The sequence below is a fragment of the Alosa alosa genome, chromosome 21, assembly GCF_017589495.1.
Source record: "Alosa alosa isolate M-15738 ecotype Scorff River chromosome 21, AALO_Geno_1.1, whole genome shotgun sequence".
Classification (NCBI taxonomy): Eukaryota; Metazoa; Chordata; class Actinopteri; order Clupeiformes; family Clupeidae; genus Alosa; species Alosa alosa.
Genome location: NC_063209.1, coordinates 28,304,850 through 28,326,033, shown reverse-complemented (window position 1 = coordinate 28,326,033; position 21,184 = coordinate 28,304,850). Strand labels below are relative to the sequence as shown.

General features: G+C 42.6%; 1 protein-coding gene across 1 annotated transcript in view; it reads right to left on the bottom strand.

The window, feature by feature from the left end:
- Positions 1–16,360: 16,360 nt before the first annotated feature.
- Positions 16,361–21,184, bottom strand: part of cd81a (CD81 molecule a) — a 45,175-nt gene continuing 40,351 nt past the window's right edge. The window contains exons 7-8 of the mRNA XM_048231328.1: positions 21,064–21,147; positions 16,361–19,223 (exon numbers count right to left, since the gene is read on the bottom strand). Of these exons, the coding sequence (XP_048087285.1) occupies positions 19,161–19,223; positions 21,064–21,147 (147 nt within the window). The 3' untranslated portion in view covers positions 16,361–19,160. The remainder of the gene's footprint in view (positions 19,224–21,063; positions 21,148–21,184) is intronic.

Genomic DNA, 21,184 nt, shown 5'->3' with positions numbered 1-21,184 from the left:
GCCAAGCTTTTTTACCTAGCTGCTTTGTGTGACACCTGATGTGTGTGCCAAATTTCAAGACTTTTTTTCATTATGTTAACCACCTCAAAATATTTGCCAACAACGGGATCAGTCACCTAAGGGGGCTAGTGAGTCCCTAGGCAACGCCGGGGTCAAGCTCTTGTACCTAACTGCGATGTGTGACACCTGGCGTGTGTGCCAAATTTCAAGAGTTTTCGACCATGTTAACCACCTCAAAACAGGAAAGCAAAAAGTAGAATAACAATAATAATAATTTCGATAATAATAATAATAATAATCCTTACAAAAACAATAGGGCCTTAGCCCGGCCAGTTACTTCGGGCCCTAATTAAAATGTAACAGGGAATAGATTAGAATGTTGGTCAAAATATAATAAGGAGAATAGCAATAATAAACAACAACAATAATATGTGTGTGTGGCACTTACAATGACCAGAATAAATCCTTATAAATAAAGGTAGTGAAAACACCCTAAAAACAGCTTAGGGTTCTAAGGGTTAAACCAATGAGAATAACATCTGGCATTCCTTTAATCCATAGCGCGATATGTCAAATAAATGCATCGGTATTTTGGCATTCAACGGCGATTTGAAGGAGGCTGTTTCTATAGGACCGTATGAAATAGTCATTCTTAAACCATGCATTACTAAAACCTAGCATAGCCTTCATGCATTTGCACTCGTCTATTATTTGAACTCATTGGCAAAGTGAAACTAACTTCACCAAGGTGTCAGTCAATGAAGATAGTTATATGCAGTTACCTTCACTATTAACTGACAATGGGTTACCATCGAAAACATAGGCTGGAAAAAACAACACTTACCCTAATATTGCTCAAATGACTGAATAAAACAACATTTATCCTGCAGAGGAGTTGCTTATATCTACGTGACAGTGCGTCTTCAGCTGTGCTCCATAATGTCTCGCCTCTCTCCCTAATCACTTTTTAACCGTCATTACCAATTTGCAAATGATGGTGAATAACTACTCATCGTGAGATGTACAGTATTTCGTAATATCTTTATTCTAATTATGTCTCCCATTGTAATCGTGCAATTTGTAATGCTTTGCATGGACGTGCGCTGGTGTGCGTTCATGAATGATAGAAGGATGGTGCGTGCACCTGTCAATATGACTGTTGACATGCGCTCTTAAAATAGCATATGAACAACTCGCCATTGACTTCTGACCAAGTTTAGGTGGTGTATGATAGCGATTTTTAGACAACACGCCAGGCCCCTCCCTAGGTTGTTAATTGCCACACCCTTGGTCGCAATGTTTAAAAAATAAACGTGCAAAATACCGAATTAAGCTTTGCGTGGGTGAATAATGAGCTTTACGCCATGCGCTGGAGCCCAAAATACAGCCCTTGATCTTTGGAAGCCTTCTGAAGTAGGTACTCAGATGCTTCTACCAGTCGAAGTTCTTGATAGTAGGGTGGTTAAGCGCAAAAATCGATCACTTGGCAAAGCAAAGCATCAAATTTGGTAGGAAGGCCCACAAAGAGGGTCTGATCAGATTTAGCACCGTAGGCGCCCGAAATTTGACCCCTGGAAGTCATGGCAGCCTGTCCAGTGTGTAGCTGCAGTAGAAGGCAGCTGAATAAATAAATAGGCTAATAAATATAAATACAAATTAATTAGTTCATGAATACATACATTAATAAATAGTTAAGAAGTAAGAACAATTTAATGTTAAAATATATACATATTATTTGTGTGTTCATTTCATTGGAGTTTTTCAGAACCAAAGTTCTGAAACTAGAGAAGGTGTCAGGGAATTTGTTTTGAAGGGATTGGTACCGTTTGGACCACGCAGTTTGAGAGCATCTATGCAAGAAAGTTTGGTGTATTTCATACAGTACATGCAAATTAAGATTTGTGTTTAATGAAGATGTGAAGACCCGTTGGTTTATTTCTCTCAAGTAAAAGCAGCCAATAAGGTACAGTTGCTTTCTTGCTGCTATTTTGTGTTAATAAATGTTAATGCTAGCTTGACAAAGTTGTGTTTGTCCTTGTAATCGTGAGGTTATTTACACTATGTATGTGGTCTATATGAGAATGTAATTTATGTTTTCATGTATTTCTGTTTCTGTATGTTTAGTTCTAACGGCACGCCGTTGCACATACGTGTGAATAAATGCCAGTAAATAGAAAAGAACGACTTGGTTTCATGATTTCGACTTGAGAGGAGTAACACAGTGTGTGCGACAATCAGCGCCCCCAAGGTCTTTGGGTGGTGAGAGTGAGAGTGGTGGTGAGAGTAAGAGTGGTGAGGGTGAGTGTGGTGGTGAGTGTGAGGTGGTGTGGTGAGGATGGGTGGTGAGGGGTGAGGTGTGGTGGTGAGGTGAGGGTGGATGGTGGTGAGGGGTGGTGGTGAGGGGTGGTGTGGTGGTGGGATGGTGGTGAGTGGTGATGGGATGGTGGTGAGGGATGAGGGGTGGTGGGGTGAGTGTGGTGGTGAGGAGTGGGTGGTGACAGAGGGAGTGGTGGTGGTGAGGGAGTGGGGTGGTGGGGTGGGGGGATGGTGGTGAGGGGTGGTGGGATGGGGGTGAGGGGTGGAGGGGTGGTGGTGATGGGTGAGGTGTGAGGTGGATGGTGGTGAGTGGTGGGAGGGGGTGGTGGGTGAGGGGTGGTGGGATGGTGGTGGGGTGGTGAGAGGGGTGGTGGATGGTGAGAGGGTGGTGGTGGTGGTGGGATGGTGGTGAGGGGTGGTGAGGGGTGGTGAGGGGTGGTGGTGGTGGTGGTGGGATGGTGGTGGGATGGTGGTGAGGGTGGTGAGAGAGTGAGTGGTGGTGAGTGGTGGTGGTGAGGGGGTGGTAATGAGGGTGAGTGGTGGTGGTGAGGGGAGTGGTGAGGGTGAGTGTGGTGGTGGTGGTGAGAGTGGTGTGGTGAGAGTGAGAGTGGTGGTGAGAGTAAGAGTGGTGAGGGTGAGTGGGTGGTGGTGAGAGTGAGAGTGGTGGTGAGAGAGAGAGAGTGAGTGTGGTGGTGAAAAAAGGGTGAGGTGGTGAGGTAGGTAGGTGAGTGTGAGAGTGGTGTGAATGGTGAGTGTGTGGTGGTGTGGTGAGGTGAGGATGAGTGGTGGGGGTGAGGTGTTGTGGTGGTGAGGTGAAAGTGAGTGGTGGTGGTGGTGAGGGGTGAGAAATTAAGGTGGTGGTGAGGTGAGGTGGTGGTGAGGGGGTGAGTGTGTGGTAATGGGGTGAGGGTGGTGAGGTGGTGGTGCCATTGATTCGAATGGCATTATACGTAATGGATGAGTCTGAGAATGTTTTTCTGCAGGGTAACATACAATACTACTACCATAGATCAAGCTGTGTCTTGCAATAGCATGACTATGCTTATAGTTCTATTCAGCGTTGATTTCTACCCAGCGTATAGTAAAAGAAAAGACAGAATTTAAAACTAGAAACCTAACAAATATTCTTTCCATACCTCAGCATATTTATCTCAAAAGCCGTTTTGTGTAGTTTACTAAATAGGTGCACTTACTGCAAAACCTTTGCAATCAATGATTTTATTAGTGAAAAAAATTGGATTTTCTGTTTCTTGTTGAAACCTGGCTGACTTCAGACGGCTCATTCTTGTTGAGACTTGTCCCCAAATTATAATTTCTTCCACTCCAATTAGACAAGGCCAAGCGAGGTGGTGGAATTACCTCCATTCTCTCAAACAAATATAGTTACTGCAGGAGTCAACTTTGGCCGGAGTCGCTTCAGCACAGGTATATTGCCCCTCACTCTGAAGGCTGGCCAGTTGTACTAACCTTATACCCTCTAAACTATGGACTGGCTTTCTCGACCAAGTTTTGAACTTATGTGCTCTGTAATCTAGCTATGATGGGATAATTGTAAAATGGCGACTTCAATGACTCATGTCAATAAGACAACTGATGCTAAAAGCCAGTAGAAGTTCCTTAATATGTTGAGACAGTTTAGAGCTAACAGCATGTTACAGGACCCTAGCGCCTTGTACCCTCAGTCAATCATTTCCAGAGGATAGAAGTCACAGACTTATCAGTAAATGATATAAATATGTCTGATCATCATTGTGTATCTTTAATATTGTACTACATACTACTCAAAAATTCATCCCGAAATTACAATCAAATCGCGACTCTTGGACATTAGAGCAGAACAGCAGTTCATAGCTCTTATAGACTCCATAAATTTAAGTGTACATCATCCCATTGATCAAATGGTGGGAGCTCTTAATGCGTGAATTAAGAGCTCTGCTTGACAGAGTGGCACCCTTAAAGACTAAAAAAGGCCCTGCTGACTGTACCTTGGATGAGAGCGAAAATATCCATGATCTAAAAGATCATGGAAAGCTAGAAGAACACTGGAAAAAACTAAGTTACAGGACATTTTTGTTCTAAAGAAAAAAATGCAAATTATAATAGAGCTATTGAGATGAGAGGAGGAACCACTTCTCTAAGGTAATTACTGAAAACAGGTGGAAACTCTAGGGTGTTGTTCTCTACCATTGATAGGCTATTGCATCAGAAACACCTTTTATTTACTCAGTCAGGCATCCTCTCTCTAAGATCACGAAGAGGTGCAGACTTCTTCAAAACAAAGTCATTTCTATAAGGGAGGCTATTGGTAACACAAGTATGTTTGATGGTACACTAAAAGCAGCCCCCAAAATTAGGGTCCTTTAGCACTATTACTCAATCTGAGCTTGAGTAAAAATTATAACTCAAACCGGCTCCTCAACATGAACTAGATCCAATCCTACTACATTCCTCAAAAAGTATGTGATGAAGCAGCTCCCTTTTTTCTCAAGGGTAATAAATACCTCATTGAAACAGGTATGTTTCAACTGCTTTTAAAACCTTTGTTGTGAAACCTTTACTTAAAAGTCAAAACTGACCTTTTCCAATCTGAGCAACTACAGGCCTATATCAAATCTATAGTTTTTGAATAGTGCTTGAAAAGTTGTTTGCAATCAGTTAAATGCCTTCCTCAACGAAAACAATTATCCTTGAAAAATTCCAATCAGGTTTTAGATCAAATCCCACACAGCACCAAAGAAAGCGGCTCTAGTAAGATAGTCAATGATCTCAGACTAGCTACCGACTCAAGCAAGTCCTCAATCTTATTCTTCTGGATTTGAGTCTGACATTGACACCATTGATCATAGCATCCTAATTCTTGTATGCGAAGTGGGTGGGTCTCTCTGATAATGCTCTAAATGGTTTCAAACCTACATTACTGGCAGAGATTTTTTATATCAGTCCTAGAGTCATGTATCTAGAAAAACGCGAGCTTGCCTTTGGTGTGTGTGGGGAGCTGCTGTGGTCCCCTGCTATTTTCTCTATATATGCTCCCCATTGGGAAACGTCATAAGTCAATATAATGTAAGCTTCCCACCTTCATGAATGATACCCAATTGTATCTTTCTGTAGACCAACTAACCCAAGATGGCCTTTGCTCCCTCACTGCATGCCTAACCTCCATTAATCAGTGGATGAGCAAAAAGCTTTTGAAACTAAATGATGACAAAACAGAGGTACTTCTGGTTGGACCAAAACTAAAAGAGATATTATTCTTAGTAATCACAGGGAACTTGGCACACCAGGTCAAACCAAAAGTAACAAGCCTCAGTGTCATCTTAGATGCAGAGTTAAGTTTTAAGCCCCATATCAGTAAGGTTACTCCAGACAGCCTATTTCCCACTTGAGAAACATTGCCAAGTCATGACCCTTTTAACTCAACAAGATGCAGAAAAAGCTAATTCCTGCATGCTTTATCACTGTAGTTTAGACTACTGCAATGCACTTTTCACTGGTCTTCCCAAAAAACATCTAAAAGTGGCACTCATACAGAACTCTTGACTGAACTTTTAACTAAGACCTTTAGAAGAGAACACATCACCCCTGTGTTGGCTAGACACTGGCTCCTATTTCCTATAGAATTGATTTTTAGGTTATGTTAATTACTTACAAAGCTCTGAATGGCCTTAGCAACTATATATAGGCACAATATCTTATCAACCTAGGAAACTTAGATCGTAATTCTAATCTTTTAATCGTACCCAAAAGTGCTCCCACAAACAAAGTGGAGAAGCTGCGTTTATCCATTATGCCCCCAAACTATGGAACACCCTGCCTCTGTACATCAAGCAGGCAGGTTCAGTAAATATTTTTAAAAGATCTGAAAACATACTGTACAGGAAAGCTTTTAGTTAACTCATCTTATCCTGCCAGACTACATTTCAGTTATTCTACATCTGCTACTATTGGAGGCGCAGCCAGTAAGAAACGAATGGGCTCCCCTATTAAGTCAGGTTCTGCTCAAGGTTTCTTCCTGGAATATGGGAGTTTTCCTTGCCACAGTTGCCATATGGCGTGCTTGTGGGGAGGTAAGAGAGGAGTTAAGGCTGCCAGTCTTGGCGTCATTTTCTATATTTTGATATTTGCTGAGTATAAACGAAAAAGCAAGAAAAGTGATTGATAATGACTGACTGACTATTATTGTGTTACATGCTTCAAATATATAAAAAACTTTGAGCTGCATTCTGTGTATGAAAGGTGCTATACAAATAAAGCTTTATTATTATTATTATTATTATTATTATTATAGTGTGGTGGTGAGGGTGAGAGTGGTGGTGAGAGTGAAGTGGTGAGAGTGAGAGTGGTGGTGGTGGTGGTGAGAGTGAGTGGTGAGTGGGGGTGAGAGTGGTGGTGGTGTGGTGAGGTGAGGTGTAGTGTGGTGAAATTAGGGTGGGTGGGGAGGTGGAAGGTGGTGAGTGAGGGTGAGAATTGAGTGTGAGGTGGTGGGGAGTGTGAGAGTGAATGGGGTGAGAGTGGGTGAGGTGAGGTGAGGTGAGGGGTGAGGTGGTGGTGAGGGGTGAGGATTGGTGGTGAGAATTGAGTGGGTGAGGTGAGTGAATTCAAGGAGTGGTGGGTGAGAGTGGGTGAGGTGGTGGTGGTGAGGGGTGAAAGTGAGTGGGGTGGGAGGGTGAGAGTGGGTGAAATTTGAAAAGGGGTAGAGTGAGGTGGTGGGGTGAGAAATTGAGAGGTGGGGTGAGGTGAGGTGAGGGGTGGGAGTGGTGGTGGTGGGTGAGGTGGTGAGGGTGAGAGTGGTTGTGAGAGTGGTGAGAGTGGTGGTGGTGAGAGTGGAGTGGTGAGTGAGGGTGAGGGTGAGAGTGGTGAGGTGAGAGTGAGAGTGGTGGTGAGGGTGAGAGTGGTGGTGAGGGTGAGTGGTGGTGGTGGTGAGAGTGAGAGTGGTGGTGGTGAGAGTGAGAGTCAGAGTGAGTGGTGAGGGTGAGTGGTGAGAGTGAGAGTGGTGGTGAGGTGAGTGTGAGGTGGTGGTGAGAGTGAGAGTGGTGGTGAGGGTGAGAGTGGTGGTGAGAGTGAGGGTGAGAGTGGGTGGTGAGGGTGAGAGTGATGGTGAGAGTGAGTGTAGTGGTGAGTGGTGAGTGTGGTGGTGAGAGTGAGTGGTGGTGAGGGTGAGTGGTGAGTGAGGGTGAGAGTGAGTGGTGAGTGTGAGAGTGAATGGTGAGGGTGAGAGTGGTGGTGAGGGTGGGAGTGGTGGTGGTGGTGAGAGTGGTGGTGAGGGTGAGAGTGGTTGTGAGGGTGAGTGGTGAGAGTGAGAGTGATGGTGGTGGTAAGAGTGAGTGGTGAGGGTGAGAGTGGTGGTGGTGGTGAGGGAGTGAGGTGGTGAGGTGAGGGGTGAGGGTGGGAGTGGTGTGGTGGTGGTGAGTGAGTGGTGGTGGGGGGTGAGAGTGGTGGTGAGGGAGTGAGGGTGGTGGTGAGAGTAAGGGTGGTGAGGGTGAGTGGTGGTGGTGGTGAGAGTGGTGAGGGGTGAGGAGTGGTGGTGAGGGGTGGTGAGGGTGAGGTGTGGTGGTGAGAGTGGTGGTGAGGGGTGAGGTGGTGAGAGTGGGGGTGAGTGGTGAGGTGAGAGTGGTGGTGAGGGTGAGAGTGGTAATGAGGGTGAGGGAGTGGTGAGGGTGAGTGGTGAGGGAGTGGTGGTGAGGGTGAGAGTGGTGGTGAGGAGTGAGAGTGGTGGTGGTGAGGGTGAGAGGTGGTGGGTGAGGGTGAGAGTGGTGGTGAGGGTAGTGGTGGTGGTGGTGAGTGAGAGTGAGAGTGAGAGTGGTGGTGAGGGGTGGGGGTTGTGGTGAGTGAGTGGTGAGAGTGGTGGTGGTGGTGAGAGTGAGTGGTGAGGGTGAGAGTGGTGGTGAGAGTGAGTGGTGAGTGGTGGTGGTGAGGGTGGTGGTGAGAGTGAGAGTGGTGGTTAGAGTGGTGGTGAGTGTTGAGGGTGAGAGTGGTGGTGAGAGTGAGAGTTGTGGTGGTGAGAGTGGTGGTGAGAGTGAGAGTGGTGGTTGAGAGTGGTGAGGGTGAGTGGTGAGGGTGAGAGTGGTGGTGAGAGTGGTGAGGGTGAGTGATGAGGGTGAGTGTGGTGGTGAGTGAGAGTGGTGAGGGTGAGTGTGGTGGTGAGAGGTGAGAGTTGTGTGGTGAGAGTGAGAGTGGTGGTGAGAGTGAGGGTGGTGGTGAGAGTGAGTGTGGTGGTGAGAGTGAGAGTGGGTGGTGGTGAGGGTGAGAGTGTTGGTGAGTGGTGAGGGTGAGAGTGAGTGTGGTGGTGAGAGTGGTGAGGTGGTGGTGAGGGTGAGTGGTGAGTGAGGGTGAGTGTGAGAGTGAATGGTGGTGGTGAGAGTGAGAGTGGTGAGGGAGTGAGAGTGGTGGTGAGAGTGAGAGTGGTGGTGAGAGTGAGAGTCGAGAGTGAGTGGTGAGGGTGAGTGGTGAGAGTGGTGGTGAGGGTGAGTGTGGTGGTGAGAGAGGTAGAGAGTGAGAGGTGGTGAGGTGAGAGTGGTGGTGAGGGTGAGAGTGGTGGTGAGAGTGAGAGTGAGGTGAGTGAGAGTGAGTTGTGGTGAGGGTGAGAGTTGTGGTGAGAGTGAGTGGTGAGAGTGAGAGTGGTGGTGAGGGTGAGAGTGAGAGTGGTGGTGAGAGTGAGTGGTGAGTAGTGAGTGTGAGAGTGAGTGGTGGTGGTGGTGAGAGTGAGTGGTGAGGGTGGGAGTGGTGGTGGTGAGAGTGAGTGGTGAGGGTGAGAGTGGTGGTGAGGGTGAGGGTGAGAGGAAAGAAGCCGCTGTTGCCACTGAAGGAGCACATCAGCAGCAGAGATGGCAGCAAAGATCCTTATCAAGGCTGTGGACTATAGTCATAATGTTTTCAATATTGGTCCATTTAATAACATACAAAGGATATATGCTGTCTTACAGATAGAGCAAATGAAGTATCATGTAGGCTAGTATGCCCTCTTCATCTGCTACTGCTTTTGTCAGAAAGTTGGTATTTGTTTATGTTTTGGTGTTTAGGAGCATAGAATATTGTAGATCTCACCTTACTCTACGCCTGAAAAAGTTTATATTTACAAAACAAATGAACAAAAATATGCAAACATGCATGAGGTGTTTAAAGTAATAACCCTACATTGGGTTACAAAGATTACTCTCAGACTCCAAAGGACCAATTCTGATTTACAAACTTTGTGATCAAGAACTCCTGTGCTCACTTGTGTATGTGACCATCAGCATTCTTGTACTGTAATGTATTTAATATTTACTATTCTGTCTGTTAGTTTTGTTTTATTTGTCAACATAAACTTTGACTGTTTTGTACAGGTATTCTTAAGTGCACTCTTTATAAATTGCAATTAAAAATGAAATAGCTTAACTGGGGCAGGCAAACATCCAGTAATTTTTTAAGGGAAAATGATTTTTTAAATTATGTTATGGTAAGATGTGCTATTTACAACTGTGTCCATTTTATGCAATGTTATTTAGTGTTAGTGTTTGGAGGATTAGTGAGATTCCATTGTGTTTTTCAGGAGTGTATAAAAATGTAAACACTCCTTAAAAGATTGTGAGATATTTTATTTGTAATATTAGAAACACTTACTATAAATAAGTGGACTGTAAATAGCGCTGTCTCTGATGATGAATTGTGATTAATTTTGGGAATTTGTGATACTGTAATCTGTTATTGATATTTAAAGAGTCCAGACATAGCTGACCCAACCTGTCTTCAGACCTGTAGCAGTCGCAGTCTAATCTGTTCAACAGACATTCAGCTATATAACTCTAAACTCCCACATGCAGTGTGTAACTTTTTGCTGACTAAATTTACTAAATTGATGCCAAAAACAGCAGCCTTGTGCATCTTTTTATGAGAAAATGCTCAAAGTGTAAACTGGTATATTGACAACATGGCTAAGCATTTAAAACAATCTTGTTCATAACTGGGGCACAATAATTTTTTATTCTGATGGTACTGACATGTTGATTGGCATAAACATGTGGAGACATAAACTAAGCATTTTGAGCCAGTTACCTGCTTTTGTGTGGTGCAATTTGCACAAATTGTTTGGATAAATGCACTTACTAATGTGCTGTAGTGTTAATAATGATGATTGGTGAAATGCACCAAAATGACTAAGAAAAACTGTAATTACTGTATGTGGGAACATGAAGGACTCTTTCTGAACATTTTCTGAAAATCACATTTCTGAAATCTGATGTTTAAGTGAGTCTGAAGTGATTCAATATCCATCCTTTTACAAACATCAATGCAATGACCAAATAGTGTGGAGAAACTTAAGTGATTACTGAGATAACTAGATGTACCGCAGAGCGGTACAAAATATGACCGCCGCACAGTCCAGCACATTTTTTCCACAAAAAGAAATCACACTGAAAGGCCTATATGATTCTAACTGTCTCACTAAATTGCATTATCCACACTCACTGGTATCTGCTAGACAACAAGTACCAAAACATGATTAGTTCATAGATTTCACATGTAAAATTCATTTTATACAACCCCACCTCCATCTTGCCTGTTCATAATTCTGAGAAATTCTTGATTGTTTGTGTTATGTTTTATGTTGTGTGTGTGGGTGTGTGTGTGATGACTGTGTGTGTGTGTGTGTGTGTGTGTGCGTCTTTGCTTGTGTGTGCCTGCATATGTGCCTGTGCATGCATGCACATATGTCTACTGTGTGAGTGTGTCATCGTATGATTACTGTGAATGTATGTGTGTGTGTGTGTGTGTGTGTGTGTGTGTGTGTATATCTGTTTGTGCACATGTGTGCACATGAAATGGGTTAACATGACCCCTGGAGGCAAAACATCACAGGAAAAAAAAAATGGTCATCCTAGGCCCTACAGTTCTCAACATATTCAGAGAACTGTGTCTCCTTTGGTCCAGTCCAGCCATGGGGCTACAGATCAAAACGAAAATGACGGTTCCATGCTATCCATGTGGGGGTACATGCCCACCAAGTTTTGTGTACCCCGGTCTTTCAGTGTCCCGAATCCTTGTTGGTGTCGTCACTAAATGTACACATAAATTATTTTATTGTAAGGCCCCCCATGAGCGAAAGTACACAAAACTTGGCATGCATTTTTAGGAGGGTGTCATAATGATCCTACACTTTTAATTTTGTGCAGTTTTGACCTTGTCAGCCAGAGATATTGTGATGAAAACACCTAATTTTTTGCTTTTAATTTTTTAACTAGGTGGCTATACATGAAATAACTGGTAATGGGATGGGTTGACATGCCCCCCTTAAGACCAACATACATAAAAAAAGGTGGACCTCCTAGGCCCCACGGTTCTCGAGATATTCACAGAAAACTGTCTCTGGCCACCTACAGTACAGGCCAGTTGGTGTATAGTAACATAAATTAATTTATTGTGTGGCCCCCCATGAGCGGAATTCCACAAAACTTGGGGTTTCATAATGATCCTACATTTCCAATTTCGCGGCAGTTTGACTATGTTAGGTCACAGATTTGTGTTTTTTAACTAGGTGGCTATACATGAAATGAGTGGTTATGGAATGGGTTGACATGGCCCCTACCAACATACAAAAAAATGGTCCTCCTAAACCCTACGGTTTTGATATTCACAGAAAACTGTGTCTGCCCTACCCTCCTTCGGAGTCCAGTCCAGCGGGGGCTACAGATCAAAACGAAAAACGATGGTTCCATGCTATCCATGTGGGGTTACATGCCCACCAAGTTTCGTGTACCCCGGTATTTCAGTGTCCCAGGAATCATTGACGGAAATTTGGGCATGCGAAAAAGAAAAAAAAAAAATCTGACTAAACCTGTATGACCGCCGCTTCGCTGCGCGGCGGTCATAATGATTGAGGAAGAAAGCTGTCTGTGGTACTCTTTCGCCCTCTAATGGCCATGCCAAGAACGGACCGAATTACAGTTTTTTTCAATCGCTAACAAACGCTTACCCATAGCCTACTTCAGATAGTTTTTCTAAACTCTTAACACAGACTCACACCTACAAAACACAATTGGCCAAATGGCTAATTTTCTTCTCAAAAACACATGTTTTTAAATATATACTAACTCTTCATTTCAAAACAGAACACATCTTTCTCTGCACACACTAACTTTACCAAAACACTGGAAATCTGACTGAACTGAAATCATTCTGTCAAAGAATAACACTTGTTTTCACTTCACAAGGTAAATGCAGTCAATCAAAGTACACCAGGTTTCAAAATACTGGCTATTGTTGACATTACAATAACTGCATAGACTTTTATGTTTCAGTTTTACAGGTATTTGCATGCAAAACATGCTATCCACCGTTTTTACACTAAATTTCTTGGTTGGGAACTGTATGGCCACATGTAATGCTCACATTCAAAAGAATTCCAGTAAAAAGCAAATCAGTTTTTTTCCCTTTATTGTTTACTACAGGAGGTACAGTAGAAATACTGTTTACAGTATGATAGAACAGAAAAGGTTTTACAGTATTGCTTACAGTGAACAAAATATCCATCAAACAAGAGCATTCTCAACAAAAAACAACAGCAAAAAACCCAGATAAAAAGGGGGGGGCTACTGTAAAAAAGGCAAAAAATTACTGTAGCCCTATCTAATCTCTGCGATCTTCAGAGTTAGGCCACATGTTTTCATCAACATCACATCTGATATTATCCAAGGCGATGCACCTGGAATAAAACCATTTGGTAGCAGAAGCAGAGGTTTTTATACTGTATCTAAGGTGTGGAATATTGTGTTTGCTATTGTGGGATGTTGTGTTAACAATCGTAAATACTACAAAAACAATCCATAGTTTTGTTGGGAGGTATAGCTTGTCTGTTACTGTAAGAAAATGTAAGCTTTGTGGAAATGTGTTCACTGACTGCATGTTGTGTGAAAACGACATGAAATGTGTGAATGGTATGGCCACAAAAGACCGATGCTGTGCTAATTGTGTTTAGAGTTTTGAAAATGTGACAACTGGTTAGACAAACGCTTGTTAGCGACTGAAAAAAACTGTAATTATGAAAATGTTTTACTAACACTGAAGAATCTTGCTATCAGGTGTCATGTGTCTACCTTCATGCTTCAGTTGGATGAAGATAAGGAATGACTGATTTGGCCTTTTCTCTGCTCTTGAGAGAGTTAAGAATCTAGTATTAATCAGCTAATAACTTCTTCCAAGTTATTCATGGATGTTATTACGTTAATGATCTGATTCACGCAACATGTCTTCCACTTATGAGTAAAATATAATATCGGCTTAGTAAAACTAAAGTGATGTAGAAAGTAAATACATGTAGTTTTTTGCTTCATCGCTCTACTTATCTGGTCAAAGTAACTCTAGAGCACGGTCTCGCACATATACCCACTAATGCTGTTCACATGAATGGTGTGCATACATTGCATGTGTGCTACTGCTAATGTCTAGTGTGTGAACTCTCTACCAGCTGATCAAATCAAAGCTTTTTCCCGTTAGAGTTTGTGCCCTTATCAACTTAGTGCCTGTTCTTAGGGATCAGGTTTAAGCTGGGTTTTGTGAGACATAATTCAATATGTTATGGCACTATAAGTAGAATGTAATTGATGCTATAAAATCTACTTAAAAAAATACATTATTGAATCAAAAATCTAAAATGCAAGTGACTGTTACTTTTTTGTCAGACATTAATTCTTCTCCAGACTGGCACAATCTATAAAATGCCAATAATGACCAATGACCAAAAAGCAGTCAAGGCCAACTTATCAGAAGACATCAAGTCATAGGAATACAACAATTTAAACAAATAATATTGTAACGTCGGCGCACAAGACATTGCGTAGCGTTCTCCCACGCAGGGCATGCTGGGATACGGGGTGAACATTTGGGGGTTTATGTCTGTATTTCTCCTTAGTTTTGAGTGTAATGTTAGCGTCTTTGTTGTAACATGTTTCCCTTTTAGTTCTCCCTCGTGTGTGATCCTTTTTGTGTGGGGGGCTGCGTCCTCCCCTGTATGTGTAGTGTGTGTGTGTACTTGACCTGCCCCGTGTGTATTGTGTTCTGTATCTGTATCCCTGCTCTCGTTCTCAGCTAATACTCATTTTAATTGAACAACTGTGTGTGTCACTATCAAATCATTACAATATAATCTTTCCAGTAACACTTATTTTAGGAACACATGTTAGCCATTAATACATAACTCAATAAGGTCTGTATTAAGCGTCATTACACATTTATTAGGTCTTTATCAACAATTTCTTATTCTTACTCAATAAGTGAATTATTCTTGGTAAATCCAGAATAACTAACTTTGTCTTAATCCAAGATTATTAATATGTACAGTGGATCAGAATACAAACTAGCCTTCTACACCCGTGTAGAATCCGTGTATGGTTCGTTCATTCATTATTCGGTTTTCAAACAAAAACAAAAAAATTATGTGTATTGTTTTTTTAGTTTTTCTGTTTTCAAAACCAAAATGGGAAAACACAAAAACCAACATTCTCTTTCTGTTTCTCATTCTAAACCAAAACGGGAAGTAGGAATAATGATCGGTAGTTTAGGAGATGTGAGGAAATCCTAGAGTGCTCTACCCTAGAGGCGTCTGCCATTCAGAGTTCCATCTCCTCACCCCCCTGACACACCCATTCAAAGCAATTTGTGACTTTCGCGACATGGAACCGGGACGGCAACTCCGAAGTTGCATTGCTGGTTCTGCCAGCAGCGGCCTCCTCCTTCTTTGCTAGCAACATGATTCACTCTACTACGAGTTCGTTTATCATCAAAATGACTTCGAAGCTGTTATATTAAGGTACAAATCTTGCATAGTGTACCTTTAATATATGCCATTAACATGTAATAGAGCTGTTGTCAGTTTGTTTCATCAGCCAGTCATGACATCATCATTTGATTGATGACCTGAGTCATGTGACACTTTGGGGTTTAATTGCCTCTCACCTGTGATGTAGTGCATTTGCTTATTTGAGCTCACTTGAGAAGCTAGAATTGAGCCTGACGAAGCAGAATGCGAAACGCGTTGCTCAATAAAGAAGCTCAATTAAGGAAAGTAAATTTACGAGTGTGCGGCGGTGACCCTTTCTTGTCAATATATGCAGTATATACATATACAGTAGCCTACATTGTGTGTACATGTTAATTTTGTGTCCATAGTGACTGACTGATTCATCAGAACCCCGTCCAGTCCCTAAGTTGATGATAACGACTCCACCTAACATAGCTGTGTCATTAATTAATGATGCATGAAGAAAGCCCAAAACCCTAAATAATAATCATTATATAATATAAAATAATATACTGTAAAAGCATATCAAAGTCATTAGATGATCACTCCGTCAGTTTTCTCATGCGATTGGTATTTGTTCTTTTCTATATGATTATTTATAAAAACAGTTTCTTCATCTCATCAGATTATACTGCATCTGACAACCTTGCATTGTGAATAGAAATCCTAATAATACTTAATAATGCACAGTAATACTATGCAGGAGGTCATTACTGTTTTTGATAGAATGATAAGACATTCTGTTCAGGGCTAAGGACAGTGATCATTAAAACCAATCAAACGGCAGTGAAAGCATCCTGTACATTCACACTTCGATGTATTCCCTTTTCAAATAATAATAAATTAAAGGAGTTGGATTGGAAGCATTTGTTAGCCTGACGGGCCAGAACCACATTAAGATTCGCATTCGCAGTGTTCAATCAAATTCCCTCTGCATCCAATAGGATAGTGCTACAACTCATGAGTCCCATGCGATTTCCCACCAGCGGAGCTAGTTGGCTAGTTGATCAAACTTTTGCCAACTTAAAAAAAGCTTAACTCGTGTCACGCTGTTCACCAGCAGCAGCATCCATCTTCTTTGTTTTCAAGTAGCAGGAAATTCAAGCCAACGGACAGTTGCTAGACTACCCTGGCTGCAAATTATATGCTAGGGTGCGTCTAGATTTCTAGGCTAACCATTCGTAATTCCGCTGTTCCTAAATAAAATGTGTCATGTACCGGTGTTCCTCAATAGAATGTGCAAGACAAAAAGACGAGTCTGACTCAGGATTATTTGTAAAATACATTTAATCCCTAAATATCTGGGCAACACAACTTTAACTGATCGGCAGGGTCAGAGATTGGTGTGGAAGCAGACCTGCTGGAACTGGGCAGTTGTTCTGAGAGAACTTAACAGACTTGGGTCCAGATCAGAGCCAGATCAGAGCCAGACCAGAGGTGGGTCCTGGCCAGGTTGTATAGGTATAAGATGCCTCCGACATTTACACAAATTGACTGAGCATCCTGCACAGTGAAAGTTAAAGAAATGATTATATTTAGCAACAGTGATCTTGCTGTCGTAATTCCAACAAAGTGAAACCTTCATCCTGTGACTGGTGTCTCCCCCTCAGACTCAACCCGTCCAAACGCCCAAACAAGTCCTGCTTCCCCCCAACTCTCCTCCCACTTCCTTCTGTTGTCAAAGTACCAGAAAAAAGATATTACAATAAAGGGCATACGTTGTCTTTACATAGTCATTAATTCAATAATATAGAGCTGTACATATTACAAGACACTTTTCAGCATATCAGCATTGGCATAAGTGTTAACAAGACAGGATTGCAGATTGCATGTAAGATTACACAAAGGGTGATGGTGCCTGTGTGTGAGTGTAAGTGTGTCTGTGTGCGTGTGTGCATGTGTGCATGTGTGTGTGTGTGGGCACGTGTGCTGGTTTGTGGGTTGGATTGTGGATGATTAGATGAGCATGTGACATTGCTATGCACACAGGTTGCAGAACACTGCCACCCAGGTGGAGGTGGAAACTGAGGACCAAAAAGCCCCCTGGAGGACTGGTTGTGTTACTGCAGGGAACACTGAGGGGGCCCAAGACTCCTATGGTACGGAGAGGGAGTGGCACGTCAAATCAAACCAAAGATTGAGACAAGTATGTCCTTGCTTGGACTTCCTGAGAAAGTCCTCCGTGAAGCCAACACACAGACGCACGCACACACACACACATACAAACAGACACACTCTCCCACACTCACACACCTTGTCCCTACGGAATATCGCCTCACATCACATACCAGCATTGTCAAGCTACTTTCAGCACAACAGGAAATTCCACTATCGGCACAGCATCGTGAAGCGCTTACGCGAAAAACATACGTTTTTTTATTGTCTCTAAAAACAGAACATTATTAAGAAACTCTACTCGAGATGACACGCAGACAAAGAGGATTGTGGGGTGGATAGTGGCGGTTGCACTGTGATACCGAGGGACCTTTTCCTCTGGGACAATAATATTCCTGTGCCATGTGTAAAGACACTAACATCTTGCTATGCTAAAACTCATTGCCATAGTAATCCTGTGGCCCTTTCTCTCTGGAGAAGACCCCAGACCAGGATAGTTCCACCCTTCATATACGCAGACTAGTTTTAGACACAGTGTTTGATTGAGGGTGTATTAGTAAAGCTAGGTGCCTTCATATACGCAGACTAGTTCTAGACACGGTGTTGGATTGAGGGTGTATTAGTAAAGCTAGGTGCCGTTTTAGGCTTCTGTCCAGCTATGTGTGGAGTTATTTGGGAGATAGCAGAAGAGATGTCCAGTTGACGGGTCTCACCGCCGTGCAGTGAAAAAAGTATAAAGCTAACACTGGAGCCTACTACATTCAGAGGATATCAAGACAGACAGCCCAGGACTTGGTAGCCAAGCGACGGACAACATGTGTCCCCTTCTGGACAAAGTCATTCGACTGTCTCCCATGAGAGCAGAGCTCTTTAACCTGGATGTGTGCACAATCAAGGTCATATCCTGTACAGAGTAAACTCCTCCCAGGCTCCTGATATGGGTTCTATAAACCACATAAACTATAGTTAATGTGTGTTGTTTGCCAGTGGTCTTCACTGACCGAAACCTTTCTTTCAAATGACATTCTTCTGTCACTATGTGTATTGGACCACCAATCATAGCTTTCCCCCAGATTAACAGTGCTGCCGATTGGCCAGATGGGCGGGTTTTGTGATCGCTGTGTCTGTTGTTATTGGTGCAGTTAACGGGCAATCAAAGAGCAGGAGCGTTGTGAACTGATGTGATATGGTCAAATATCAACCTCTGTTTAACAAACAACGGTGACTAGGTTCATCTCTCTAACGCTCTATTCGAAAGTACAACACTGTTTTAGTATAGTGGTCATCTAGTTAGGAGCGAACTCAGGCCAACAGGCATCTCATATATAGAGAGAGAAAGAGAAAGAGAGGGAGGAGAACACAATATCCATGCTCAAACGTCAGACAGCACTGCAAATATATACAGTTGAAACATGTACAGGTGGGAAAAAAAAAAGAAAAAAAGAACACAACCATATAGCAATAGCAATATCCAGATGTGTAACACAAAGCTATGGGGGTCAAGAGAGGAATTAGCTAAAATATGTCTTGAAATTTAGACATCATTAGAATTAAACATGTGTGTGTGTGTATGTGTGTGTGTGTGTGTGTGTGTGTGTGTGTGTGTGTGCATGCTTATATGAATGTTGAGTGTTCACCACAGCTCTTCATTATGCATCATAGCATACAGTACAGTACAGAGAGAGAGAAAGAGAGAGAGAAATAGATAAAGAGAGAAAGAGAGGCAAGTGGTAACCATATTGGGCCTACTAGCTATACTTCAGGCAGATTAAAAGACACTTCATTATGTGCTCCCTCCTGTGGGCTGTTAAATGGGACAAGCGACTACATCGAGAGAAGAGATACAAAAGAGAGCAGGAGAGATAAACACATTTTCTTCCTTCTGAAGAGGGAGGGGGAGGGGTTGTCTCCAGAGGTCAAAGCTTGTGACCTTTCAGGCTCCTCAGCGGGGCCTTCAGTAGACCGGGCTGTTGCGGATGCTACAGCAAAGCACCATGCTGAAGATCATCTCGAAGATCTATGGAGAGAGAACAACACCATTATACACGGGACACTCTCTCTCTCACACACTCACACACACACACACACACACACACACACACACACACACACACACACACACTAGTGGCTGAAAACTGTATCATCATAAACATGTCTTATATCAGTCGATATCGATAATTATTGATTTTTTGTTTTGCATTTGAAATAAGGATCAAATTACTCTGATTTAAATCACCTCAGTTATCAATCACTAAAATATATAAATGTAGCCTACATATAAATAGACATGTCCACATGCTTCAGCTGGCCGTGGATGGCGAATACGGCCGTGCTCCAAAGGGAGGGAGAGTGGTCAGTGGCACCTGCAGGTGGACGGCCGTACGCACTGTGCGTACCATCCGGCTACTCAACTATGAGTAGAGAAAGAATTTCCCCTTGTGTATATATTCACTCCAAGTTGGCGTATCATAACTTCCCAACTCTGCAATGTAGGCCATAAACTGCATGACAGTAGATATTTATATTTCTCTGTAAAATAACCAAATGCATTTGTTCACCTTTCTAAAGCAGAATTAAGCACTAGGCTACTTGGAACGCACATATTCAGCTTGCGCAGGAGAGAGAATGGCAGTGCACGCACACTTTGTACTTGTTGCTGGTTACTAGTAAACAATGTGAAGCTAAATCACTAACTCAAGACTTCAAGGCCATCATGGATGTAAAACATTTTTTCCCAAAGGCTGGAGGCAGCAGAGCTAGAGTTTTATTCAGGTGGGCAAGAATAAGGTACATTGGTATGCTGGTCAAAATGCTAGCATTAGGAGCTGGAATAGCACGCTGAAAGAAGCACAATTATGCCTTACTGACGCTAAAGCATGCACACTGTTTACAGTCACGCACAAACTAAACTAAAAGTAAACCAAAGGTAAATTTAGCCTTTTTTTTTGTTAAGTATATTTTTTTGGGCTTTTATGCAACAGGATAGTAGAGAATGACAGGAAGTGAGTGAGAGAAAGAGCAGGGGTGGGATCCGGAAAGGACCACGGGGCGGGAATCAAACCCGGGTCGCCGGCGTACGGTGCAGGTGCGCCAGCCAGTTGCACCACGGCTGGGGCCAAATTTCGCCTTTTTAGGGCTGTGTAAAGTTGACCAAATTAACAGGCTGTTGTTAGGCGCGCGTGAATAAAGTACTTTGTAGGCTACATTAATAGTTGACCAATGCATGAAACAAATTGGGAAACGGACGAATATCAATACTGTGAGGCGATGAGAATGGCGCAACCAAACATGAAACTGAAAATGATTGGCTGTTACCGTGTCACTCCATAAGTTGCTAGGTTACCAGGGAGTGAGTGTGTTTGTTCATGCAACCACCTTGATTAGTCTGTTCTCTCTACTGATTAAGGTTTAGTGAAATTATCAAACATATTTTTATTGATATTGATTACTTGTCTATCGTAATATATATTGCTATCGTTTTATCGCCCAGCCCTACAATATACCACTAAATGTTCTTTAATAATCATATCTAAGCCAGTTCATATAATTCCCTGTGATGCCTTTGGAAAGTCTGCATAGTCTACTTTAATGATAAAAAAAATGCATTAGCTCATTTTTTTTTTCATGTTGTAACATGCTGTGAGAACCCTATGGGCCCTATAGAAACCATTTCCTTTCTATGGTCATTACATTTGAAAATCCTGGAATGTTCCCTTGTTACACTGACAAATCTTCTTTAAAAGCCAAGAATAAAATGGTTTCCTGTGGCAAGACTCCTTTAAAAGCAACACAAAATGTGAAACAATTGCCAAGCACAGCATGCTGTTGTTATAAACATACATCTGTTTCCCACTCACCATGATGACTGCAACAGCCAGAGCAGCAAAGCCAATCAGGTAGACTTTATCAGTGAAGAGCGACCTGATTCGTGTGTGACAGTTCTGAAAGACAGACAAAAGAAACAGATTTTCAAATTGA